At 38.9% G+C, this 22,133-nt stretch overlaps 1 protein-coding gene across 15 annotated transcripts in view; it reads right to left on the bottom strand.

The window, feature by feature from the left end:
- The window catches only part of DOCK9 (dedicator of cytokinesis 9), a 103,047-nt gene that overhangs the window by 36,519 nt on the left and 44,395 nt on the right, over positions 1 to 22,133 (bottom strand). For all 15 annotated transcript variants that reach the window (XM_081002875.1, XM_081002868.1, XM_081002879.1 and 12 more), the window contains exons 10-28: positions 14,853 to 14,927; positions 14,615 to 14,755; positions 13,852 to 14,055; positions 13,636 to 13,758; positions 10,963 to 11,045; positions 10,079 to 10,201; positions 9,088 to 9,167; positions 8,820 to 9,007; positions 8,612 to 8,677; positions 7,244 to 7,336; positions 5,165 to 5,288; positions 4,655 to 4,776; positions 3,990 to 4,076; positions 3,421 to 3,510; positions 2,334 to 2,449; positions 2,127 to 2,196; positions 1,898 to 2,023; positions 1,088 to 1,159; positions 316 to 462 (exon numbers count right to left, since the gene is read on the bottom strand). In XM_081002875.1, the coding sequence (XP_080859001.1) occupies positions 316 to 462; positions 1,088 to 1,159; positions 1,898 to 2,023; positions 2,127 to 2,196; positions 2,334 to 2,449; positions 3,421 to 3,510; positions 3,990 to 4,076; positions 4,655 to 4,776; positions 5,165 to 5,288; positions 7,244 to 7,336; positions 8,612 to 8,677; positions 8,820 to 9,007; positions 9,088 to 9,167; positions 10,079 to 10,201; positions 10,963 to 11,045; positions 13,636 to 13,758; positions 13,852 to 14,055; positions 14,615 to 14,755; positions 14,853 to 14,927 (2,130 nt within the window). The remainder of the gene's footprint in view (positions 1 to 315; positions 463 to 1,087; positions 1,160 to 1,897; positions 2,024 to 2,126; positions 2,197 to 2,333; positions 2,450 to 3,420; positions 3,511 to 3,989; positions 4,077 to 4,654; positions 4,777 to 5,164; positions 5,289 to 7,243; positions 7,337 to 8,611; positions 8,678 to 8,819; positions 9,008 to 9,087; positions 9,168 to 10,078; positions 10,202 to 10,962; positions 11,046 to 13,635; positions 13,759 to 13,851; positions 14,056 to 14,614; positions 14,756 to 14,852; positions 14,928 to 22,133) is intronic.

Raw genomic sequence — 22,133 nt, 5'->3', positions numbered from 1 at the left:
ACCCTCCTCCTGAATGAGGAAGTAGTTTCCATGGAATCCTGTCAAACTGAACAGGATTTAACCCCTAGTCATTAACTCATGACAGCAGGGGAGTTAAAAAACCCCAGCCGTGCCTTGGCTGCATGCAGCCTGTTCCCTACTGGATTTAACAATGTGCTCCCATCCACCCAGGGGCATGGTTTGGGGCAAATTGGACCTCCTGCCAGGCCAAGATTGGCTTGTGGGCCAAAGAGAAATTTTCGTAACACTTCAGGTATTGCTATGTTGACTAAGTCAAGCCTTCTTCAAGAAAGGCCAACAAAGAACCATACTCACTTTTATGAAGACAGCAAGGCTATGGTTTGCATTTTTTGAAGCTTCTGGGTTATCTTTATACTTCTGAGTAATGTGTGGCATCAACATGTTTACTACAGTTTCTACAGCGTGATGATAAGATGCTGGAAATCTCTGATTTCGTAACAACTAGGGGGGGGAAATTAACCAACAGAATTTGACAAAATTATCCTTTTATCCTTACGCGGTGTTTGAGAATTGGTAGTTAAAAACTCAAACCAAGAGGAAAAGGCAAAAAAAGTTTCTGAATATCACTGGCATCTGTTTATTATTAACTAGACTTATATCCTGCCCTTTCTCCAGCCAATGTGGCTCTCTTTCCCCCCTCTCATTTTATACTCTCAACAATCCTGTTAAGTATGTTAAACTAAGAGATAGTGACCAACCCAAGGTCATCCAGCGAGCTTCACAGGTGAGTATGGCATTGGACTTTTGTCTCTCTGGACTATGTCATGCACAACTATTCCACGTTGGTTCTAATAAAATGTATGCTGTTGGATTATTTAGAGCAGGAACATCTTTGATATAATTCTGTTTGATACTCCTTCATATGTTACAAAAATATAAAAATAAACTGGCCAGGCTGGCTGGGGCTGATGGGCACCAGGTTGGGAGGTTGTGGAAGGCTGTACTAAAGAAATAACTAGACTTATGCATTGTTCCGTTTTCATACAGCAAAAAATCGAAAGTGCCTAGAATTAAGGGGACTAAAAGCCTAGCCATTTACCAAGCCTCTTCAGAATATTATACGTACCTTTACTTTAGCATTTTCTAGCAGGTGCTGGGCCATTGATTTGATTAGAATTTCAAAGAAAAACCAGGAGTACTATTAAAACAAAACAAAATCAACACATTATACAAGCAGTCCATTTATACCTGTAATACATAAAATGTTTATTGTTAATGGGATTATTGTTAAATGGTTTTCACTGGAATTGCTACTCTTTGTTTACTCATTTTTTAAAATAAAAAATGTAGATAACTTTGTCAAATTGTTGCAGTCCCATCTTTTTCTGTCTTATCTCCTCATGCTTTTTAAAATATCTGATTTGCCACCATTTCTATCTTTTGCAACAGCATGCAGTTGCAGTACAACCAAAGTACAGTGGTACCTCGGGTTAAGTACTTAATTCGTTCTGGAGGTCCGTTCTTAACCTGAAACTGTTCTTAACCTGAAGCACCACTTTAGCTAATGGGGCCTCCTGCTGCCGCTGGAGCACGATTTCTGTTCTCATCCTGAAGCAAAGTTCTTAACCCGAGGTACTATTAGCTAAAGTGGTACCTCCGGTTAAGAACAGTTTCAGGTTATGAACGGACCTCCAGAACAAATTAAGTTCTTAATCCGAGATACCACTGTAGAAGGTTCATAGCCATGAAGAAAGGAAGATCTTGGATAATCTATCTGTATATTATGTGCAGTGTGGAATCTCCACTTAAATTCCACTTTATGGAAAAGCAATGCCTCAGCAGCACTAAAGACTCCAATCTAGTTATAGAACAACCCCGCACAGTTAAATAGGTAATACCAAGAAAAGCAGCAATCAATGATTTTATATATATATACCTTTAACAGCTTGTTGCTTGTGAGAAAGTCAGCAGATGGCTTCAAGATTGTTGTCATGGATTTGGCAAGTTCTTCATGTACGGTCTTATATTCAGTAGCAATGTAAGGCTCTGCTTTGTAGGCATACTTGGCAAGACAAAAAGTGAAATTAGCTTTGCATAATGCAGAAGTAATTATTACAGATGTTAATGGTACAATTTTTGATAAAGCAACTTTGTATGAATCCTACCTTGACATAGGACCTCAAGTAGCTATCCAGCCCTTCTTCATGACACTGGGCAACTACATGGATAATAACCCTAAACAAAATGAAGTGACCATAAAATATCATTGCAAAGTACTCTGACAAAAATTAGAACAACCTTGGCAAATTAATACCCCAAAATTGCTTTTTAGGTGATTAAATGTACCAAGACTGTTGCATCAAAATGCTTACCTTGTCACGTTCACTGCAACTTCTTCTTGGTTTGCTCTAGTAAGGACTCTAAACAATTGGTTTAAAATAGTAGGCAGGAAAGCTATCATCACATAGCCCTCCATAGCATGAAGACTCTAAATTAAGAAAATAATAAAATGAAATCAGAATTGTATGAGAATCAAAACGTACTTTATATATATATATATATATATATATCAGAAGTGTAAAGCTAACAATCTTCAGAAACTTTACTTGGAAGCAAGTTCTATTGAAATAACAGGACTTACACAGGACTTTCCTTCTAGGAGGAAACATGGAAATCTAAGAATATAAGTAAATGGTTTCCTATGCAACATCTGATGCTATTTCATAGCCTGTCAGATTTCAAGCAGATGGGGTAAATAAGAGAGTGCACTGGGAGTTGAAGGTATACATATACAGGATACATTATTAAATAGCAATTCAGCAGAGAATACTGAAATCAGCACAAAAGCATCATGCTGTGGGATAAGATGACATGTGTTCAATATGATAGTGGCTAATGCTGCCTTGTTAAAATACTTGTCAAGACATTTGTGAAATAAATGTTGATTAAATGTTGAAAATACTTCGCAGCCGCAACATTGCAAGGTGCACATTTTGCATGGCAAAATATAATAGTATGGCTAAAATATAAAGGAAGTCTAAAATATGTGCTAGTTACACGTGATCACTTCCTCCCCGCATGTTGCGTTGTGGCATACCACAGGAAGACTCAAATTCAGGCTACATGTCAAGCCACAATTAAGGAAGATTAACTATAATTTAGTATGACAGTCTACACTAGCAAGCCATGGTATATATCAGGGGTCAGCACACTTTTTCAGCAGGGGGCCAGTCCACTGTCCCTCAGACCTTGTAGGGGGCCGGACTATAATTTTTTTGGGGGGGGGGGAGAACAAATTCCTATGCCCCACAAATAACCCAGAGATGCATTTTAAATAAAAGGACACATTCTACTCATGTAAAAACATGCTGATTCCCAGATTTCCCGGATTTAGAAGGTGACTGGGCCGGATCCAGCCCCTGGGCCTTAGTTTGCCTACCCATGGTATAAATTATATACCTTAAGATACTTCACAAGATCAACTCCTAAGGCTTGAGCTCCAGACTCAGTTTTTTGACAATAATGAAAGAAATTGTTTAAGTGCTGGTCCTAGGAAAAGAAAGACAAAAACAGGTTAAGTCAATTAATACATAATTCAAATTGATTTGATCAAATGTGCCATTGCAATGTCACTTCCTCTAGATAAAAGAAATCCACTGTAAATATGACCAAAATGCTCCTCCTTTCAAGTATCCATTAAAGTTAAGCTTAAAAAGAATAAAGCAATGTGACGGAATTCTCAGCAATTTAAACTTTGCATAACTCCTGATTCTTGAAGCTACATTAATCTCACAGCCAAAGCTTATGAAGTTTGCTTTTGCTTGCTTGGTGTGCTATAACAGCAAAGATTTTATAATATGCACCAGAAGACCAAAAATTATTTTTCACTTCTCTCCCCCCTACCTACTCCAACTCAGCCCTACCATCACTGAACACGGACTTTTGTCATCCTGCCCTCCAGTTATGTACAATCTAACAGCACAATCAACTCAAAAAATGTGGTAAAAAGCTCTAGTGGAATAGCCTACCTGTGTATATACAGTGGAAACCAGATGGGTTGAAATCTTTAACAGTGGTTTGCCTCCATCTACCCATTTAATTTCAGAACCAGAATGCTGTATATAGAGAAGAAAGTTAAAATACTGTTGATATTACGTAAGTATTGTTATTACACCAAATATGGACATGTTGGCCTGGTCTGCACACGCAGAAAAGCCATGCTTTTTTAAAGCAAACCATGAATTAACCATATGTTGTCCAATAATGGTTTGTTTCTTTCACACAAATGAAAGATTTCCCATCTACTCTTGAGTTAACAAATGCCAAATATGGATATACTGGCCTGGTTTAAATATAACACTAAACCATGGCTTGTTTGGCAAACCAAGGATTCGAAATGCATGGTGTACTTTCTGTAGCAAGAACCATAATAAATTATTGGTGCTTTCATTTATTTGCAAGGAAAAATTATTTCACAGTCAGTCAGTGACACATGACAGTGAACAGGTATACAGCAAGCAGGCTTGACACTTTAAAATTTGAAAATGACAAAAATTTAGTAATGCACTTTGAACATCTTGCATATTTAGATACAAAAATTAATGTTTGCTTGTGTGTGTGTGTTTTAACAACTCTGCTCTATCAAGTTCTATGAAAAATAATCAATCATTATTGTGTTGTTGGGTTTTTTTACTTTGATCATGCCAGGTTCTTGATTGTTGAGATATCCACATGGAAGGTATGCAGCTACTGGGATATGTTGTTCATTTGTCACTACTCTTCCATCTTTCAACAACTGAAGCCAAGAATACCCAACTAAAAAAAATGCAAAGAAAAAACATTTCTAATATTCACACCTTTAGTATATAATGTAACACAACACAGCCTCATCTAGCAAGACTTGGTGGGTCTTATACTTCACCCGCTAAAATCCTGCTAAACATGTAAGAAAGGCTCTACCCAATGGAACAAAGCACCCATTTTTATCTATAGAAGTTAAGAGTGAAATTTCAATTTTAAAAAGCAATTGACAGTCAACTTATTTCTCTAAAAATGCTTTTAAGTCAGTAAATATATTTAGCATTGGACTCTCTTTATTGTAACCCAGCAACAAGAAAATGATAGATTTAATGATAAATCTTCAGAAGCTATGAAATGAGTGTCAGACTTTGAATTCAACACAGAAAATCCAAGTCAATCATACCTTGTGCTTCAATTATGTCCTTCTTTTTGGTAGTCCCTTTGCTTGAACTATCACAGCTGACATGGTAGAAGGTAAACAACAAATGATGTTTTTCGTGTAACTGTGTGGGCAACTCTATTTTAATCTAAGAAGAAGAAACATATAAGTTTGGCTTCAGAAAATATTCCCAATAGTGTCGCGGTATGCCTCATAAAATGTACATATAGGAAATAATTTTCAATGCAATTAAATCAAGATTTTGAACAAGAGATCATACATTGGGAGCAATTGGTGAAAAGTGGATTATATGCACTTAAAAAAAGACAGATATATGTGAAACTCTAGAATCATTTCAATGGAGGTGGCAGCTGTAATCATGCAAAGAAATACACACAGGGAACTTTCCCTCCAATATAGTGGAGTGCACTGCATGATCAAATGAATTAGGTGGGGGCTATCTAAAATGGAATGGGTAGCATATACAGATTTTGACTAGCTTGCATAATTTTAGCTTAATATAATCTTAAGTGTACAGTATTAAAATACATTAGTAAAGTGCTACCCTTAAAAGTTCTAATTAAGTTACAAAAGTGAATATATGAGTTTAAATATGCAACAAGGCTGAACTAGAACAATTATACCCAACAGACTTGTAGCTTCGTATGTGTAGAAGAATTTTAACATGAGACGTATCAATGACAATGTTTTTCCATATGTATCGCTGAGGCAGTTTTGAGACCTATTTACCTTGGGACTCAGCTATACAGCTGCAAATAAAACGTTTTAAGTGTGCAATATACAATGTGGCACTAGATGGCGATGGTGAGCCTTAAGGAAAATTCAATGTATTTTTAAAAACGCTTTTAAAAAAAAGCATTTTCAGAACGTTTTTAATGTGTGCATAGATTTCACCTTGATTTTTGGCTCTAAAAAGGGCTCAAAAAGATGCTCACAATAACGAAAAAAAACCCAATAAAATTCCTTTTTTAAAAAATTGGACATCATTCAACAGTTACACTAATGTAGTGGCTTTTATTGCACACCCTAAATTTGCTCTGGATAGTTAGGGGAACCCCTGGGGTAGATTTAGGAAACATGCAGGGAAAGGAGAGGGACATGCAACGTTAAATCTCTAGATGATTTCTCCCAGTGGTTGCAGGTGCAACACAAACCTCAAAAATGGCAGATTAAAGACTTGTTTAGGATTGTCAAAAGTGCAGGATACAACACATTTTCAGCAGAGGTCTCTCTATAGCATTTTTCAGAATTGATGGTACTATACTCTTCACGATAGGCATTAACTTTGCTACCCAAGTGAACAGACCTCCTCTGGCAGCTTTCAGCAGCTACAATAGGCTTCAAACCTCAAGCAGATACCATGGGCACAATCAGTGACCTTCTTTAAATGAGAAGTCAAAATCAAAATGGATTCTAGCTGTTTTATCAGTAAAGTTTTCCACAAACTATTCATAACAGACCACAAAGGGTTCCTCTTCTTCTCCTAAACGATTTAGATATACTAACCCCCTTAGTATGCAGAAAAGCGTCACAAGTCAACGTGGAATTTATGTAATGGTGATAAGCAAGTAAGATCTCTTTTCCACTCATACATCCATAGAATAATTCCTAAAATGAGCTGTATCCTGTCCCCACCCCCAATTCTTCAGAAAACTATAGAGCTCTGGTTTTTGTAGATAAGAGAGGTAATCTGAGAGAAATTATACCATCTCATCCTACTACCTTCCAATATGTTTCTCTGTTCATTTTTCTGTTCCAGAGATCATCCAGGGCTTCTGACAGGACTGTCATTTAAGGCAGCAAGCAATTTCTCCAAAGTAGTCAAGAAACCGTTCAGATACACCACTTATTTATTACTAGTTACTATTTTACTATACTTTCCTAAACACTCAAAGCGCTTAACATGCATTATTCTAGGTATGCTTACAACAGGACTGTAAGATGGAAACTGAGGCAGACAGATGCTAGCTTGCCTACGGCTACCTGATAAACTGATTAAGACAGTTGCACTCTAATTCAAGGAACCAGTTCCACTCTCATCTCACTATGTTTTTGGAAACTGGCAAGTATATAACGGGTTACCTCATCATAAAACTCTGGGTTTTGGTGATGATGCAGAACTGTAGCAAATGCTTGTCTTGTAAATACTGATCCACCGGGTCTGCCATAGATGCACTAAAAATCAAATAACAAAAGAAAGACTTATTCCATTGTATTTTAGGTCAAGAACATGAATGAAACATTTTTTGATGTGCTGTTGAAAAATCCAAAGAGAACTTCCAATAACATTACGTAAACACAACACTTGCAGCAACATGCCAAAATACAGCCTAGTGAAAGGATCTCAGGTAGCAGGGCTGGGAAATTTATCCGCCTGATACCTTATATAGCAGGAGAAACTTTCTCAGCCAAGAGTCACATTCCCTCTTGGGAAAGTCTCCAGGGTCTGCCTATGGGATTACCTGATTAACTGGGCCACATTCCAGCCATACAAAAGTCTCTCTCTCTCTCTCTCTCTCTCTCTCTCTCTCTCTCTCTCTCACACACACACACACACACAACCAATCTCCATTAGGTAAACAAGAAGTGTTATCATGTTTCAAGGTCACATTCCAACCAAGCAAAAGTATATGAGGAGGATGCAGAGAAGGCCTGAGGATATGTAGGGAAGAGTCCTGAGGGGCATACTGAAGTTCATTGCCCCCTGCTCCCAAAGTTCCCCACCCCTGCCTTAGAGAACTGATTTTAGTCAAAGTATATAGTCCTGGGCCTAGATAAACCAATGCTCCCACTCAATGTATGACAACTACACAAGAACTATAGTTGTTTTATGCAACTAGACTGATGTCTACAATTTTAGACCATAAGCGCCTGGGGGCAGGAACCTGTCTTTTTGCCTAAGTTATTCTATAAATTCACATATATATGTGATGGCACTGCATCACCTAGAAACTATATTCAAATGTAAGGGACACATAAACCAAAATTAGGTAGCAGCTGTGATTAAAGCATACTCTTCATATTACTTTACTGAGAAAAGCATGTCTGAATAATCAGTACTCTCTTTTTTCACTGAAATCATCAGAAGGATCACATACTCAATACCAGGCTTCCTCAACCTCAGCCCTCCAGATGTTTTTGGCCTACAACTCCCATGATCCCTGGCTAGCAGGACCAGTGGCCAGGGATGATGGGAATTGTAGTCTCAAAACATCTGGAGGGCCGAGGTTGAGGAAGCCTGCTCAATACTTGTCTACAAGTACAAAAAAGCCCTACTAAAGGAAATGTTACTCAATCTAATTGAAAAGGCCATAAACATATTCTGAAGCAAACTAATTCCTGCCTTCAACTACTAGGGGGAGGTTGAGTTCCTACTTGAGGACACCTTACCTGCACAGAATAATAAGCAGTGAGTTTTTGAATAAATATCTGTAAGTCAGATCAACAAACCTTTAGAGGTATGGAATCTTCATCATCTGAATCCTTGAATTCAATGCAAACTGCAATATTTCTTGCCTAAAAAGAGCACATACAGAGATTTTTGTTTTTCCTAAGAAGTGCCAGATAAGCAACAAAAACTTCCAAGAAAGAACACCAAATTCAATTCAGATTCAATTTGGTCTTGAATCTGAATGTTATTAGTGGCCCATTAACTCACCTTTGCAAATGACTTTTGACTGTCATATTTCAAGTGCTTTGGATAAACATAAAGGTGATTGTTGTAGATGGTGAAAGGCTGAGTGTGTTTTGGTATACAGGGAACAAACTCCTCTACTTCAAACGTTACTACTGTCTTGGTACTGTTTTCAAACTGTTTCATGGGAATGTATGATGAGCTAACAAAATCTGAAAATATATTAAAAACCAATAAAAAAATTGAAGAAAAAATGCTTCTCAGCTATTTAAAAGTACTTTTCTATACTTACTTGGGATGTCTGGAGAAATATTATCAATTGTTATGTCTAGATTTCCTAAAATAACGGGTAGCTTGGCCATCTTTTCAGGTCTATGGAAGAAGGAAAAAACAAAGTGACTCAACAGAAAAATCACTCGGATGGATAATACAGCAGAACTCAAATAGGAAAGGAAACACCCCAAAAGGCTTGGAAAGCATGACAAAGTCTTTTTCCAGAGAGATAGGTAAACACTACATTCCTTGGCAATACTTATATCTCCTAAATTTGTGCAGCTTTTCACTGAAACCACATCAAGCCCAATTTAGCAACTTCCCTTGACGACTTGACCCTCACAGACTTGACTTTTTTAGCCTTATGACAAGAACAGCTGTACTGACCACTGTCTCCAGTCCAGACTTTTCACCTATAATCTGTTTGTAAAAAAAAATTCATTCTTCCACAGCACCCATTTAACGGAAACCTTAAAACAAGAGAGGCCAACCCAGAGCCTTTGGTATGATGGCACCCAATAAGGCCTTCTTTGGTGCCTCCACCCTCCATAATAAACAGCAAGCACTTGACAAATGTACAGTATGTGAAAACAGATTTGGCTCTGAAGTTGTACTTGCATGAGTAGAAAGCACTTCCACTCATACTCAGATTGTTTTCTTTATGGAAAGAAGCTTGCTGCAGACTCAGTTCAAGAGATATTACTTTATTTGTTTGAATTAGTCTTAGCCACATTATTATTATTAAATTTCTATACCGCCCTGTATAGAAATTTAATAATTGACAATATAAAACCACAAAAAAACACACAACATAGTAGCAAACAAAAACAATACCCCATAGTTTAAAAGGCCATAGATTGTTTAATTAGCCAAAGGCTTGGGAGAAGAGGAATGTTTCTACCTGGCGCCTAAAGATATATAACAAAGGTGACAGGTGCTGCTTTAAGAGCCCTTAAGGACAATAATGCAGGATGTAAATATTCTAAATAATAAATATGTACAGTACTCACTTTTTGAAATCAGCTAACAATTTAAGCATGTCTTCATTTGAGAGCTTGTTACTGTCTTGTTTGTAGAGTGCTGAAAATCGTGCATTTTTGTCTAGTGTCCCAGATGCATCCTTAAACAGTGTCCTGAAACATGAACTCTTATATAAGAATCTCATTACAAAATGAAACAGGGAAAAAAGTAAAAGTGAACACTTCATATCCTGAAATTAGATTGGCAAACTCTGATCCACTGAAATATGCATAAATGCTCACAAGAAAAGAAGCCAAAATTTATTGTGTAACAATACATATTACTACCTACACCAGTGGTTTCCAAACATTTTTCCCTGTGGAGCATTAGAAAATTGCTGAGGGTCTTGGCAGACTACTTAATGATTTTTCTGCATGTTGCAGCAACTGTAATGCAATGAGCAAGAAGCAACATGATTTTTAAAAATTGTACTTTTAGTGCTTCTTTTATTTCTTATATATTGCATTTTATTGATTATAATTTGAATGCTGTAGAATGCAGATTGTAATGAAATAAAATACAACAAGAAGCAATAAAAACACAATTAAAGATCACCATGAATATTTAATACAGTGAATTTGTGTTCTCAGCCACAAATCCACAGAAACACCACAGACCACCTAAATAAAGCTCACAGACCACTGGTGGTTAACAGAGCACAGTTTGGGAACTCCTAACCTACACAATGTATTTTTCTAAAATAGTATCTGGTTTTTCCCAAGTCCTGTGATTTAAATACAATAAGGTTGAGAGTGACTTTAGCCTTGCCCACTAAATGCAAGGAATTCTGTCCCAAATACTAAATTGAGTTTTGACTAAAATAAAAAGGCACACAAATTAATACACTTAGAAGAAAAGAAGCCCCAGTCTTTACCTAGCTGCCCATGCGAATGGCATTCTGTACTGTCCTAGCCGCTGACATGCCTGCTTTGCATTTTTCAGAACTTTTTGAGCAACCTGTAAATGATAATAGAAATACATAAGTTTTTCATCAAATAACATTTGGTTTATTTATTTAACCTCACTTCCACTGATAATGACTTATCTCAAAGACTCATCCTTCATGATACAGTGGTACCTCGGGTTACAGACTCTGCTAACCCGGAAGTAGTACCTCAGGTTAAGAACTCTTCCCCAGGATGAGAACGGAAACCGTGCGGTGGCGGCAGCGGGAGGCCCCATTAGCGAAAGCGCGCCTCAGGTTAAGAACGGACCTCCGGAACGAATTAAGTTCATAACCAGAGGTACCACTGTATTCTTCTTGACAAGACCACAAGAAGGATCTCTTTCCCAGACTGGGAATTTTGGATTGGAAGGTACTGGTGAAGATTTTAGGTTCTTAACACTATTACTCACAATAGTAGCCAAGACACAGTATGGCACAAGACACATACACATCTATATGTGTTATAATTATTCTCACTGCCTGTTTGACTGGTTGTGCAAAAAGCAGACGACAGTGAGCCTAAGTTCCTGTGAAGCAGAACTCAATGCTCTGTCATTTTCACTCATGGATTGTGAATGGTTGGTGCAACTGTTTAAGGACATCAGAGTTTCTGTGAAATGTCCTGTACAAGTGTATCAAGACAATAGATCCTGTTTGGCTTTGCTGAACTCGGAGAGTTGCAAGCAAAGGACCAAGTACTTGCAGATTAAGCTACATCGTGCAAGAGAGTGTATTCAGAAAGGACTCATTCAGGTGTCCTACATGCCAGGAAATGAAATTCCTGCTGATCTGTTGTCTAAGGTTGTTAACAGAGAACAACTTAATGTTTACGTACAAAGGTTGCAATTGGGTTGAACCACAGGTACTACAGGTTACACGGAAAGGGGGAGGATGTTAGGATATTTCCGTTCCACCTTAAAAGGGAGCAGGCTTTGTGAGTCAGAGTCTGCGTATTTCCTGTTCACAGGATGTTTATGTTTTTCTGTTGCTTTCGTTTTCTCTCTCTGTGTCGCAGACACTAAAAAAGCAGGCAGTCATGTTTTTCTGTGTTCTGATCAACGCTGAATAAACTTGTAAATAATGCTCTCCTGACTGCAACTTTTGGCTGTGCATTATCTGCTGATAGAGCGTGCATGAGCTCTAGAATGTGGCAAGATATTTTCTAGAAACTCATGTCGCTGCGTGCCTACGGGAGGTCGATGGATCGTCCGGCAGACGGCTTAGGGGCCTTGATGGACTTTATCTCCCTGGCAGTATCCCAACAGTACCTGGGTTCCCTTCTTCCTTTTCCCGTTTCTGTTACTTTACTTGATTATTAAAATGCATGTATCCATGGTATTATTTGTATTCTGCCTTTCCACAGTTCCAACCATGCTCAAAGCAGCGTACAACACAAAAAATACATAAGTACAACATAACAAACTATAGGTAGAAAAAATCAAAGGGGAAGAGGAATCCTACACACAAATGGTAAGGAGCCAGTGGTATGTTCTTAAGTTTCCAAATATGATTTGGAGGACCAGGTTTATAATGTCTGAATTGAGCTAGGGGCATCAGAGTGAAATTTTGTATGTGTGCTCAAGGCAACCATGAACCTCAGCTCAAGTTCTGCATGGCCCGGACTGATTTCAGCTACAAAAGCTGGGGCTGCTGAACAGATTATTGAGTTGGGGTGTTGTTTGGTGGTGGTGTTGGGGGTTGCCGCTTAGTTTTTTGTATCTTTATTTTAGATCTTGTGATTTATTTGGAAATTGTTTGGCTTGGTTGTGTATTTGTTAATGATTTATTTCTTGTTTATGACTACTTTTGTTATGTTAGTGCCTTTGACTATGGCAGGTTTGAAGTGGGTCAGCAAATGATGGCTTGAAAGCAAGGCACTAACAAGTTCTCCAGCTCTGGTAAAGGTAAAGGGACCCCTGACCACAGTCATGACCGACTCTGAGGTTGTGGTGCTCGTCTCGCTTTATTGGCCGAGGGAGCCGGCGTACAGCTTCTGGGTCATGTGGCCAGCATGACTAAGCCGCTTCTGACGAACAAGAGCAGCACACAGAAACGCCGTTTACCTTCCCGCTGGAGAGGTACCTATTTATCTACTTGCACTTTGACGTGCTTTCGAACTGCTAGGTTGGCAGGAGCAGGGACCGAGCAACAGGAGCTCACCCCGTCACGGGGATTCGATCCACCAACCTTCTGATCGGCAAGTCCTAGGCTCTGTGGTTTAACCCACAGCGCCACCCGCGTCCCTTCTCCAGCTCTGATGTCATAGCAAATTACAGTTAGAAAAAGCCAGGAAGTGAAAGACTGAACTTTCAAGAAAGCGGGGAGAAAAGAGGGAGAAGGAACAGAACCTGAAAGCCCCTAGTGTATCTCCAAACCACAGCTGGTTTGTGATGTCTGCACTGAGCCATAACATTCAAGGGAGATATTGCACCACATTTTGAACTTTCATGTTTAACAAAGGATTCAGAATCTGATCTGATCTTTGACCCTGAAAAGTTCATTTGCCTTGAATATATATACTACATTTTAATACTCCAGTGTATATGGCATTGCAAACAAACTGAGACTTACAAATGGGATGTCAAACAGTCAAGAGTATACCTTAGAAGAATCAGAACTTTTCATATATGGTTCAGCACAGTGGGTAATGCTCCCTTGCAGGACTTTCTCTATTCTGGCCACTAGAAATATATCAGGATGTGGACACGTCACTGAGAATATTCCCTGAAAATAAATGCTTGGTTTATTGACACTGAAATGAAAATAGAGGCCTTTATTTTGCAAAGAAGGGGAAATAGTGACTTCTTTATTCCTTACCTGTTTGGGATATTGTAACATTATCTCTGGAATAATATCTTGAATCCGATGTAAGCAATCACTGCTGTCATTTAATACCTGTTGAGATGCACTACCTAGCATATTCCTCACTGTGCTATGATTCAAATCCACATGGAAATCTGATGAAATCTTCCGGTTCTCTTTTATATCAAAAAGTGACAGCGTTATGAAAAATGGCTCTACCTGGGCATTTAAAAAAAACAATGAACAGTAAACATGGCCATCAGGCAAAGAAATAATGGGTACTTGATAATTGGCGCATAGAAAGAGCAGTTATTATATTATACAGTGACTTTTACTTTATAAATTCAATGTGTTGGAATTGTATTTTAGAACCTCTATAATTTAGAGAGCCAAATACCTTATACCACTGAATATGTAAAGATTTTAGGCTCTCTTTTAGGAAAATGTATTTTATTCAACAACAAAAATCCACACACTATAATATGACACTACAATGTTTGCTATGTAATCAACAACTAACAATTACTCATGAAGTTCTGCACAACTTATGCCTTTCCTGTTTTCTCTCTTTCTGCTGGCAATAGCCACTCATCCTGCTTCTGGGCTGGTTCATAAAAATCTTGACAAACATCTACAGTTGCAGTTATGTCCCTCATTGTTTTGTTTTCTCTAAACATCCATTAATATATCAAGGGGGTAACTGAAGGGGGGGATTTAGGCATGATATTGATTCATCATTCCAACATCAAGAGACTTGAGAACTCTCAGAAGTATTTACATTTGTTGTTGGTCCTTCCTCATTTTCAGCCACACAGCTTTGCAAATTGAAAGATAAATCATTGCACTTCACCAGAATCTTCTTCCCAAACTTCTCTTCAAATGGTTTTACTTCTGGCTCAATACCAGAGAAGTCAAGTTTCTTTAAAATAAATAGAAGAGAGAAAGCAATGTCTCACTTGTCAAAAAAGAATAATTATTTCTTTAAAATTTTCAATTTTCCTACCAAATTATCTAACCTGTGCATCTGGATCCAATGCAAAGAGTTTCACTCTGCTTTCACTTTTGAATTTGATTTCAGAATCTCTGGAACTCTGCAAAATATTAAGTTAATATTTTAAAACAGGATTTTTACTACAAACACAAAAGGTTGTTTCTTTAACTGTAAACGTATGTTACGATTTTTCTTTGCAATAAACAATAGTTTACTTATGGAATATTTCTAGAGAGAAGTGAATAATTGGTACCATTTCACAGAGTTCTCACAAATATAACAGATTAAAACAACGTAAACAACAGAAGCAAAGTGGATCCTAAAAATGTACATCTCAAGTGTCAAAAACCAGAGTAAAGAGGTGCATCTTCAGCATTCACTGGAAGCTGTATAATGAAGGTGTCATATGCACCTCTGTGGGGAGGGAGTTCCAAAGCTTTAGGGTATGCCACGGGGAATGCCCTCCCTGGGGAACCAGGCAGAGGGCTTTCTCGGTAGTGGCACCCGCCCTGTGGAACGCCCTCCCATCAGATGTCAAGGAAATAAACAACTACCTGACTTTTAGAAGACATCTGAAGGCAGCCCTGTTTAGGGAAGTATTTAATGCTTGATGTTTGTAGTTTTAGTATTTTGTCGGAAGCCACCCAAAGTGGCCAGGGTATAAATAAATTATTATTATTATTACTATTCTAATTATTACCCAGACACAATCCAAGTGGGTGCTTCCAAAAGTACATCCTCAGAGATTTTGTAACCCTGAAGCATACATATTTGCTTACATTGCAAAGTATGGAAAGGTATATCAGGTATATCAAGAGTGTGAGCAGTTGAAAAACAAAAAGTTGAAAAGGAATCACTGTAACAAGTGCCAAGGTTAAGGAAATAGTGCAGTGCCTGTTCTTATGAGAAGAAAAACTAATAAAATGAAGAGGAAGTATTAAGTCATTGAGACAAAGTTTATAGTGTAACAATGGGGCAAACTTTCACATTTGGCAACATATTCAGTTCTGCACAGTTCTCCAGGAATAAAGTTTATTTTTGCAAGAACTACTTTTCAGTTATTTTTGTACTAAAACACAACCTTCCTGACCAACATACATCCTGTCTAGAATTATTTTGGTTCGAAACTAAAGACGATGACTGTGACAGGAGATTTTGGCACTACACTAAGAATTAGGATGGCACAGTGAACTCTGCAAAACAAAACAAAACCTCTGCAATGATACTTTGTAAAAATTAAGAGAATAATGTATGATAAGTAGCATATTACAATTGGAAATTCTGCTACAACGTTTATTAAAAACCAAGCAAAACAAGAAAGCATCCAAAATATATAGGGCACACATTGTGTCACTTTTGAGAATGCTTAAGACATGGATGGGACACCTGTACATGCTCTCCAAATGCTATTGGACTCCATTAAATCCTCTGTAAGGCCAATAACAGATGGGTAGCCATGTTGGTCTGCCATAGTCGAAGTAAAAAAATTCCTTCCTGTAGCACCTTAAAGACCAACTAAGTTAGTTCTTGGTATAAGCTTTCGTGTGCATGCACACTTCTTCAGATACACTGAAACAGAAGTTACCAGATCCTTCTATATATTGAGAAGGTGGGGAGGGGTATTACTTAGAAGGGTGGTGGGAATCGGAGATTGGCAGATAGCTGAGATGAGCCTGTTGACGACTCTTAACGACTGTAATAGGTCTTACAGGAAAAGGTAAGGGGTGAGAAGGTGAGAAATGGCTTAGTCATGTATAATGAGATAAGAATCCGATGTCTCTGTTCAGACCAGGTTTCTCCATTGTTTTAAGTTTGGTAATGAGTTGTAATTCAGCAGCTTCTCTTTCCAGTCTATTTCTGAAATTCCTTTGTAGTAAAACAGCTACTTTGAGATCTTGTATAGAATGTCCTGGGAGATTGAAGTGTTCTCCTACTGGTTTCTCTGTTTTGTGATTCTTGATGTCAGATTTATGTCCGTTTATTCTTTGGCGTAAGGTTTGGCCTGTTTGTCCAATATAGAGAGCTGAAGGACACTGTTGGCATTTGATGGCATACACAATGTTAGACGATGAGCAATTAAATAGTCCCGAGATGGTATGTGTGATGTTGTTGGGGCCAGTAATGGTGTTGTCCGGGTGTATGTGGCAGCAAAGTTGGCATCTGGGTTTATTGCAGGCTCTGGTGCCAGTGTCCGTGTTAAGTCTGGTTGTAGTATTATTGTGGGTTAGGAGTTGTTTAAGATTGGGTGGCTGTCTGTAGGCAATGAAAGGTCTTCCTCCCAGAGCTTGAGAAAGAGAACTGTCATTGTCCAGGAGAGGTTGTAGATCTCTGATGATGCGTTGAACTGTTTTAACTTGGGAGCTGTATGTGATGACTAGTGGAGTTCTGTTATTTTCTTTTTTGGGTCTGTCTTGCAGCAAGTTCTCTCTGGGTATCAGTCTGGCTCTGTTGATCTGTTGTCTAACTTCATCTGCTGGGTATTTTAGTTCTGAGAAGGTTTGCTGTAGATCTCTTAGGTGAGAGTCTCTGTCTGTAGAATTGGAACAGATGCGGCTGTAACGTAGTGCCTGGCTATATACAATGGACTGTTTGGTATGTTTGGGATGGTAGCTAGAGGCATGTAGATATGTTTGTCGGTCAGTTGGTTTACGGTATAAGGTGGTGTCTATGCGTCCATCCTGTATTTTTATAGTAGTGTCCAAAAAATGTATTTCTTGCATAGATTGATTCATTGTAAGGTTGATTGTGGGGTGAAAATCATTGAATTTCTGGTGAAAGGTGTCCAGGGTCTGTTGACCATGTGTCCAGATGATAAAAATATCGTCAATGTATCGTAGGTACAAGAGAGGTTTGAGTGGGTAGGAGTTTAGGAAACGTTGTTCTAAATCTGCCATGAAGATGTTGGCATACTGTGGGGCCATGCGGGTGCCCATTGCTGTGCCGTTGATCTGAAGGAACAGGTCATCACCGAATTTGAAGTTGTTGTGGGTAAGGACAAATTGGCAGAGTTTGGTGGCAAGGTCCGCTGTGGTTTTATCTGAAATGGTGTTCCTTATAGCTTGTAAACCATCATTGTGTGGGATGTTGGTATACAGAGATTCCACGTCCATAGTAGCTAGTATAGTATTGTTGGGAAGATTATTTAAAGATTGTATTTTCCTCAGAAAATCTGTGGTGTCACGTACATAGCTGGGAGCACTGATGGCATATGGTTTCAGAACAGAGTCCATATAACCGGAGACACCCACTGTAATAGTGCCAATACCTGAAATGATGGGGCGTCCTGGATTTCCTGGTTTGTGTATTTTAGGTAGAAGATAGAAAGTTCCTGGTCGAGGTTCTGTTGGTGTGTTGGTGAAGATCTGTTCTTGGATGTGTGGGGGTAGCTCCTTAACAATCTTGTTCAGTTCTTTCTTGTATTCTTGTGTGGGGTCTGAGTCCAATTTTGTGTAAAAGGCGGTATTGGAAAGTTGTCTGCGAGCCTCCTGAATGTAGTCAGTTTTGTTCATGATGACGACAGCTCCCCCTTTGTCTGCTTCTTTAATTATAATGTTTGGGTTGTTTCTGAGATTATCTATGGCTCTCCTTTCAGCATGGTTTAGATTTTGTTGTAAGCGATGGTGTTTTCTGGTTACATCTGTTTGGATTCTGTGGCGGAAGCAGTCAATGTACAAGTCCAGTGTGGTATTGCGTCCATCAGGAGGGGTCCATGTGGAGTCCCTTTTTGTGTAACACTTTTTCAGTGGTAGTTGGTGGTCAGTGTTCTGTTGGGAGGGTGGTTGTTGTTCTCCAGTGGGTTGAGAGGTGTTGTGTTGTGAAGTTGTTGTTTGTTCTGATTTGTCTTGTTGTTGTGTGTGTTGAAAATACTCCTTCAGGCGTAAACGGCGGAAAAATGCTTCCAAGTCCCCGTAGAACTGGATCATGTGTGGGGATTTGGCAGGGCAGAATGACAGTCCACGTGAAAGGACTGATTCCTCGGCTGGGCTGAGTGCTTGCTGTGAGAGATTGACAATATTGTTGATCTTGTTTTGATTAGTAGCCTGTAGGTTGGAAAGGTTAGAGAGTTTCTTGTTTTTCTGTTTCTTCAGTAGCTCCAGTTGAGAGTGGTAAATATTTTGTTTTTCCTTTTGGAACCCTTGCCAAGCTTGGTGGTTCCTGATAGAGTTGTCTAATACAAGGAGTTCCTCCTTTATTAGCTTCTGTTTAGAGTAGAGAACGCTGATCAGATGTTTGAGCAGCTTCTTAGAGAAAGTGTTGCATAGTTTTCTTGCATATTCAGTGGGATACGTGGATTGTAGAGGGTTCTTAATTCTAAGACCCTTGGGTATAATGTCCAGGTTCTTGCATTTAGTAAGAAAGAAGATATCAGTCTGTACCTGTGCAAGTTTCTTGGTGAGGTTGATGGACTTCCATTTCATGCGGCTCAATGTGGTGCCTTCCATGGTTCCAGTTACAGATGGGTAGCCGTGTTGGTCTGCCATAGTCGAAGTAAAAAAATTCCTTCCTGTAGCACCTTAAAGACCAACTAAGTTAGTTCTTGGTATAAGCTTTCGTGTGCATGCACACTTCTTCAGATACACTGAAACAGAAGTTACCAGATCCTTCTATATATTGAGAAGGTGGGGAGGGGTATTACTTAGAAGGGTGGTGGGAATCGGAGATTGGCAGATAGCTGAGATGAGCCTGTTGACGACTCTTAACGACTGTAATAGGTCTTACAGGAAAAGGTAAGGGGTGAGAAGGTGAGAAATGGCTTAGTCATGTATAATGAGATAAGAATCCGATGTCTCTGTTCAGACCAGGTTTCTCCATTGTTTTAAGTTTGGTAATGAGTTGTAATTCAGCAGCTTCTCTTTCCAGTCTATTTCTGAAATTCCTTTGTAGTAAAACAGCTACTTTGAGATCTTGTATAGAATGTCCTGGGAGATTGAAGTGTTCTCCTACTGGTTTCTCTGTTTTGTGATTCTTGATGTCAGATTTATGTCCGTTTATTCTTTGGCGTAAGGTTTGGCCTGTTTGTCCAATATAGAGAGCTGAAGGACACTGTTGGCATTTGATGGCATACACAATGTTAGACGATGAGCAATTAAATAGTCCCGAGATGGTATGTGTGATGTTGTTGGGGCCAGTAATGGTGTTGTCCGGGTGTATGTGGCAGCAAAGTTGGCATCTGGGTTTATTGCAGGCTCTGGTGCCAGTGTCCGTGTTAAGTCTGGTTGTAGTATTATTGTGGGTTAGGAGTTGTTGTACCTACGATACATTGACGATATTTTTATCATCTGGACACATGGTCAACAGACCCTGGACACCTTTCACCAGAAATTCAATGATTTTCACCCCACAATCAACCTTACAATGAATCAATCTATGCAAGAAATACATTTTTTGGACACTACTATAAAAATACAGGATGGACGCATAGACACCACCTTATACCGTAAACCAACTGACCGACAAACATATCTACATGCCTCTAGCTACCATCCCAAACATACCAAACAGTCCATTGTATATAGCCAGGCACTACGTTACAGCCGCATCTGTTCCAATTCTACAGACAGAGACTCTCACCTAAGAGATCTACAGCAAACCTTCTCAGAACTAAAATACCCAGCAGATGAAGTTAGACAACAGATCAACAGGGCCAGACTGATACCCAGAGAGAACTTGCTGCAAGACAGACCCAAAAAAGAAAATAACAGAACTCCACTAGTCATCACATACAGCTCCCAAGTTAAAACAGTTCAACGCATCATCAGAGATCTACAACCTCTCCTGGACAATGACAGTTCTCTTTCTCAAGCTCTGGGAGGAAGACCTTTCATTGCCTACAGACAGCCACCCAATCTTAAACAACTGCTAACCCACAATAATACTACAACCAGACTTAACACGGACACTGGCACCAGAGCCTGCAATAAACCCAGATGCCAACTTTGCTGCCACATACACCCGGACAACACCATTACTGGCCCCAACAACATCACACATACCATCTCGGGACTATTTAATTGCTCATCGTCTAACATTGTGTATGCCATCAAATGCCAACAGTGTCCTTCAGCTCTCTATATTGGACAAACAGGCCAAACCTTACGCCAAAGAATAAACGGACATAAATCTGACATCAAGAATCACAAAACAGAGAAACCAGTAGGAGAACACTTCAATCTCCCAGGACATTCTATACAAGATCTCAAAGTAGCTGTTTTACTACAAAGGAATTTCAGAAATAGACTGGAAAGAGAAGCTGCTGAATTACAACTCATTACCAAACTTAAAACAATGGAGAAACCTGGTCTGAACAGAGACATCGGATTCTTATCTCATTATACATGACTAAGCCATTTCTCACCTTCTCACCCCTTACCTTTTCCTGTAAGACCTATTACAGTCGTTAAGAGTCGTCAACAGGCTCATCTCAGCTATCTGCCAATCTCCGATTCCCACCACCCTTCTAAGTAATACCCCTCCCCACCTTCTCAATATATAGAAGGATCTGGTAACTTCTGTTTCAGTGTATCTGAAGAAGTGTGCATGCACACGAAAGCTTATACCAAGAACTAACTTAGTTGGTCTTTAAGGTGCTACAGGAAGGAATTTTTTTACTTCGTGTAAGGCCAATAGAAGAGGATAGGAGTTGGAGCTCAACAACATCTGGACGGCTACAGGTTCTCCATGCCTATGTAAAATGTAAATTTGTTTCTGTATAGAAAAAGATAGCTAACAGATTGATGGTGAGCATTAGAGCCTAGTTCACAGCACTCAGGAATTCTCTGGAGAGGTTCCAAAACAAAACAAAATAAGCTGATCGTAAAGAGCAACTAAAAGTACACAGCCCCTGGAAGGCAGGGGAACATACAAGAAAAACATAGATGCCAAAATAGATTCTAGCATTCACGGAAACAGGAAGCTGCATTTGTGGCACCAAGATTAGATATAATAAGCAGGTGTTCAGACTTTCAAGGAGGAGCCAAATCTCAATGATTGCCTATAAACCAAAACATTTCCTATTTCACAGTATATGTGCATTAAAATGTAAAAATTTTATAATTCTTCACACTTTAAGTTTTATATCCAGCTTAACTTCAATAAATTAAAAAAATGTAGTCCCATCTATCACAGATAGATGATTAGTTTATGCTTGTTAAATTCATCCAGCATCACTGGGTACTGGATGAAGGGAGCAACTTTCTGTAGTAGGAGGAACTCCAAGGAGATGCAATTCTATGAAGAATGCTACTAATGTGGCTCTACTCCCTCTCTTTCTCACTGATCTTGCTACCCAGTGCCTGGAATCACCAAG

This window comes from Podarcis pityusensis (genome assembly GCF_964106645.2).
Source record: "Podarcis pityusensis genome assembly, chromosome: 4".
NCBI lineage: Eukaryota > Metazoa > Chordata > Lepidosauria > Squamata > Lacertidae > Podarcis > Podarcis pityusensis.
This window is presented reverse-complemented; position numbering and strand designations above follow the sequence as displayed.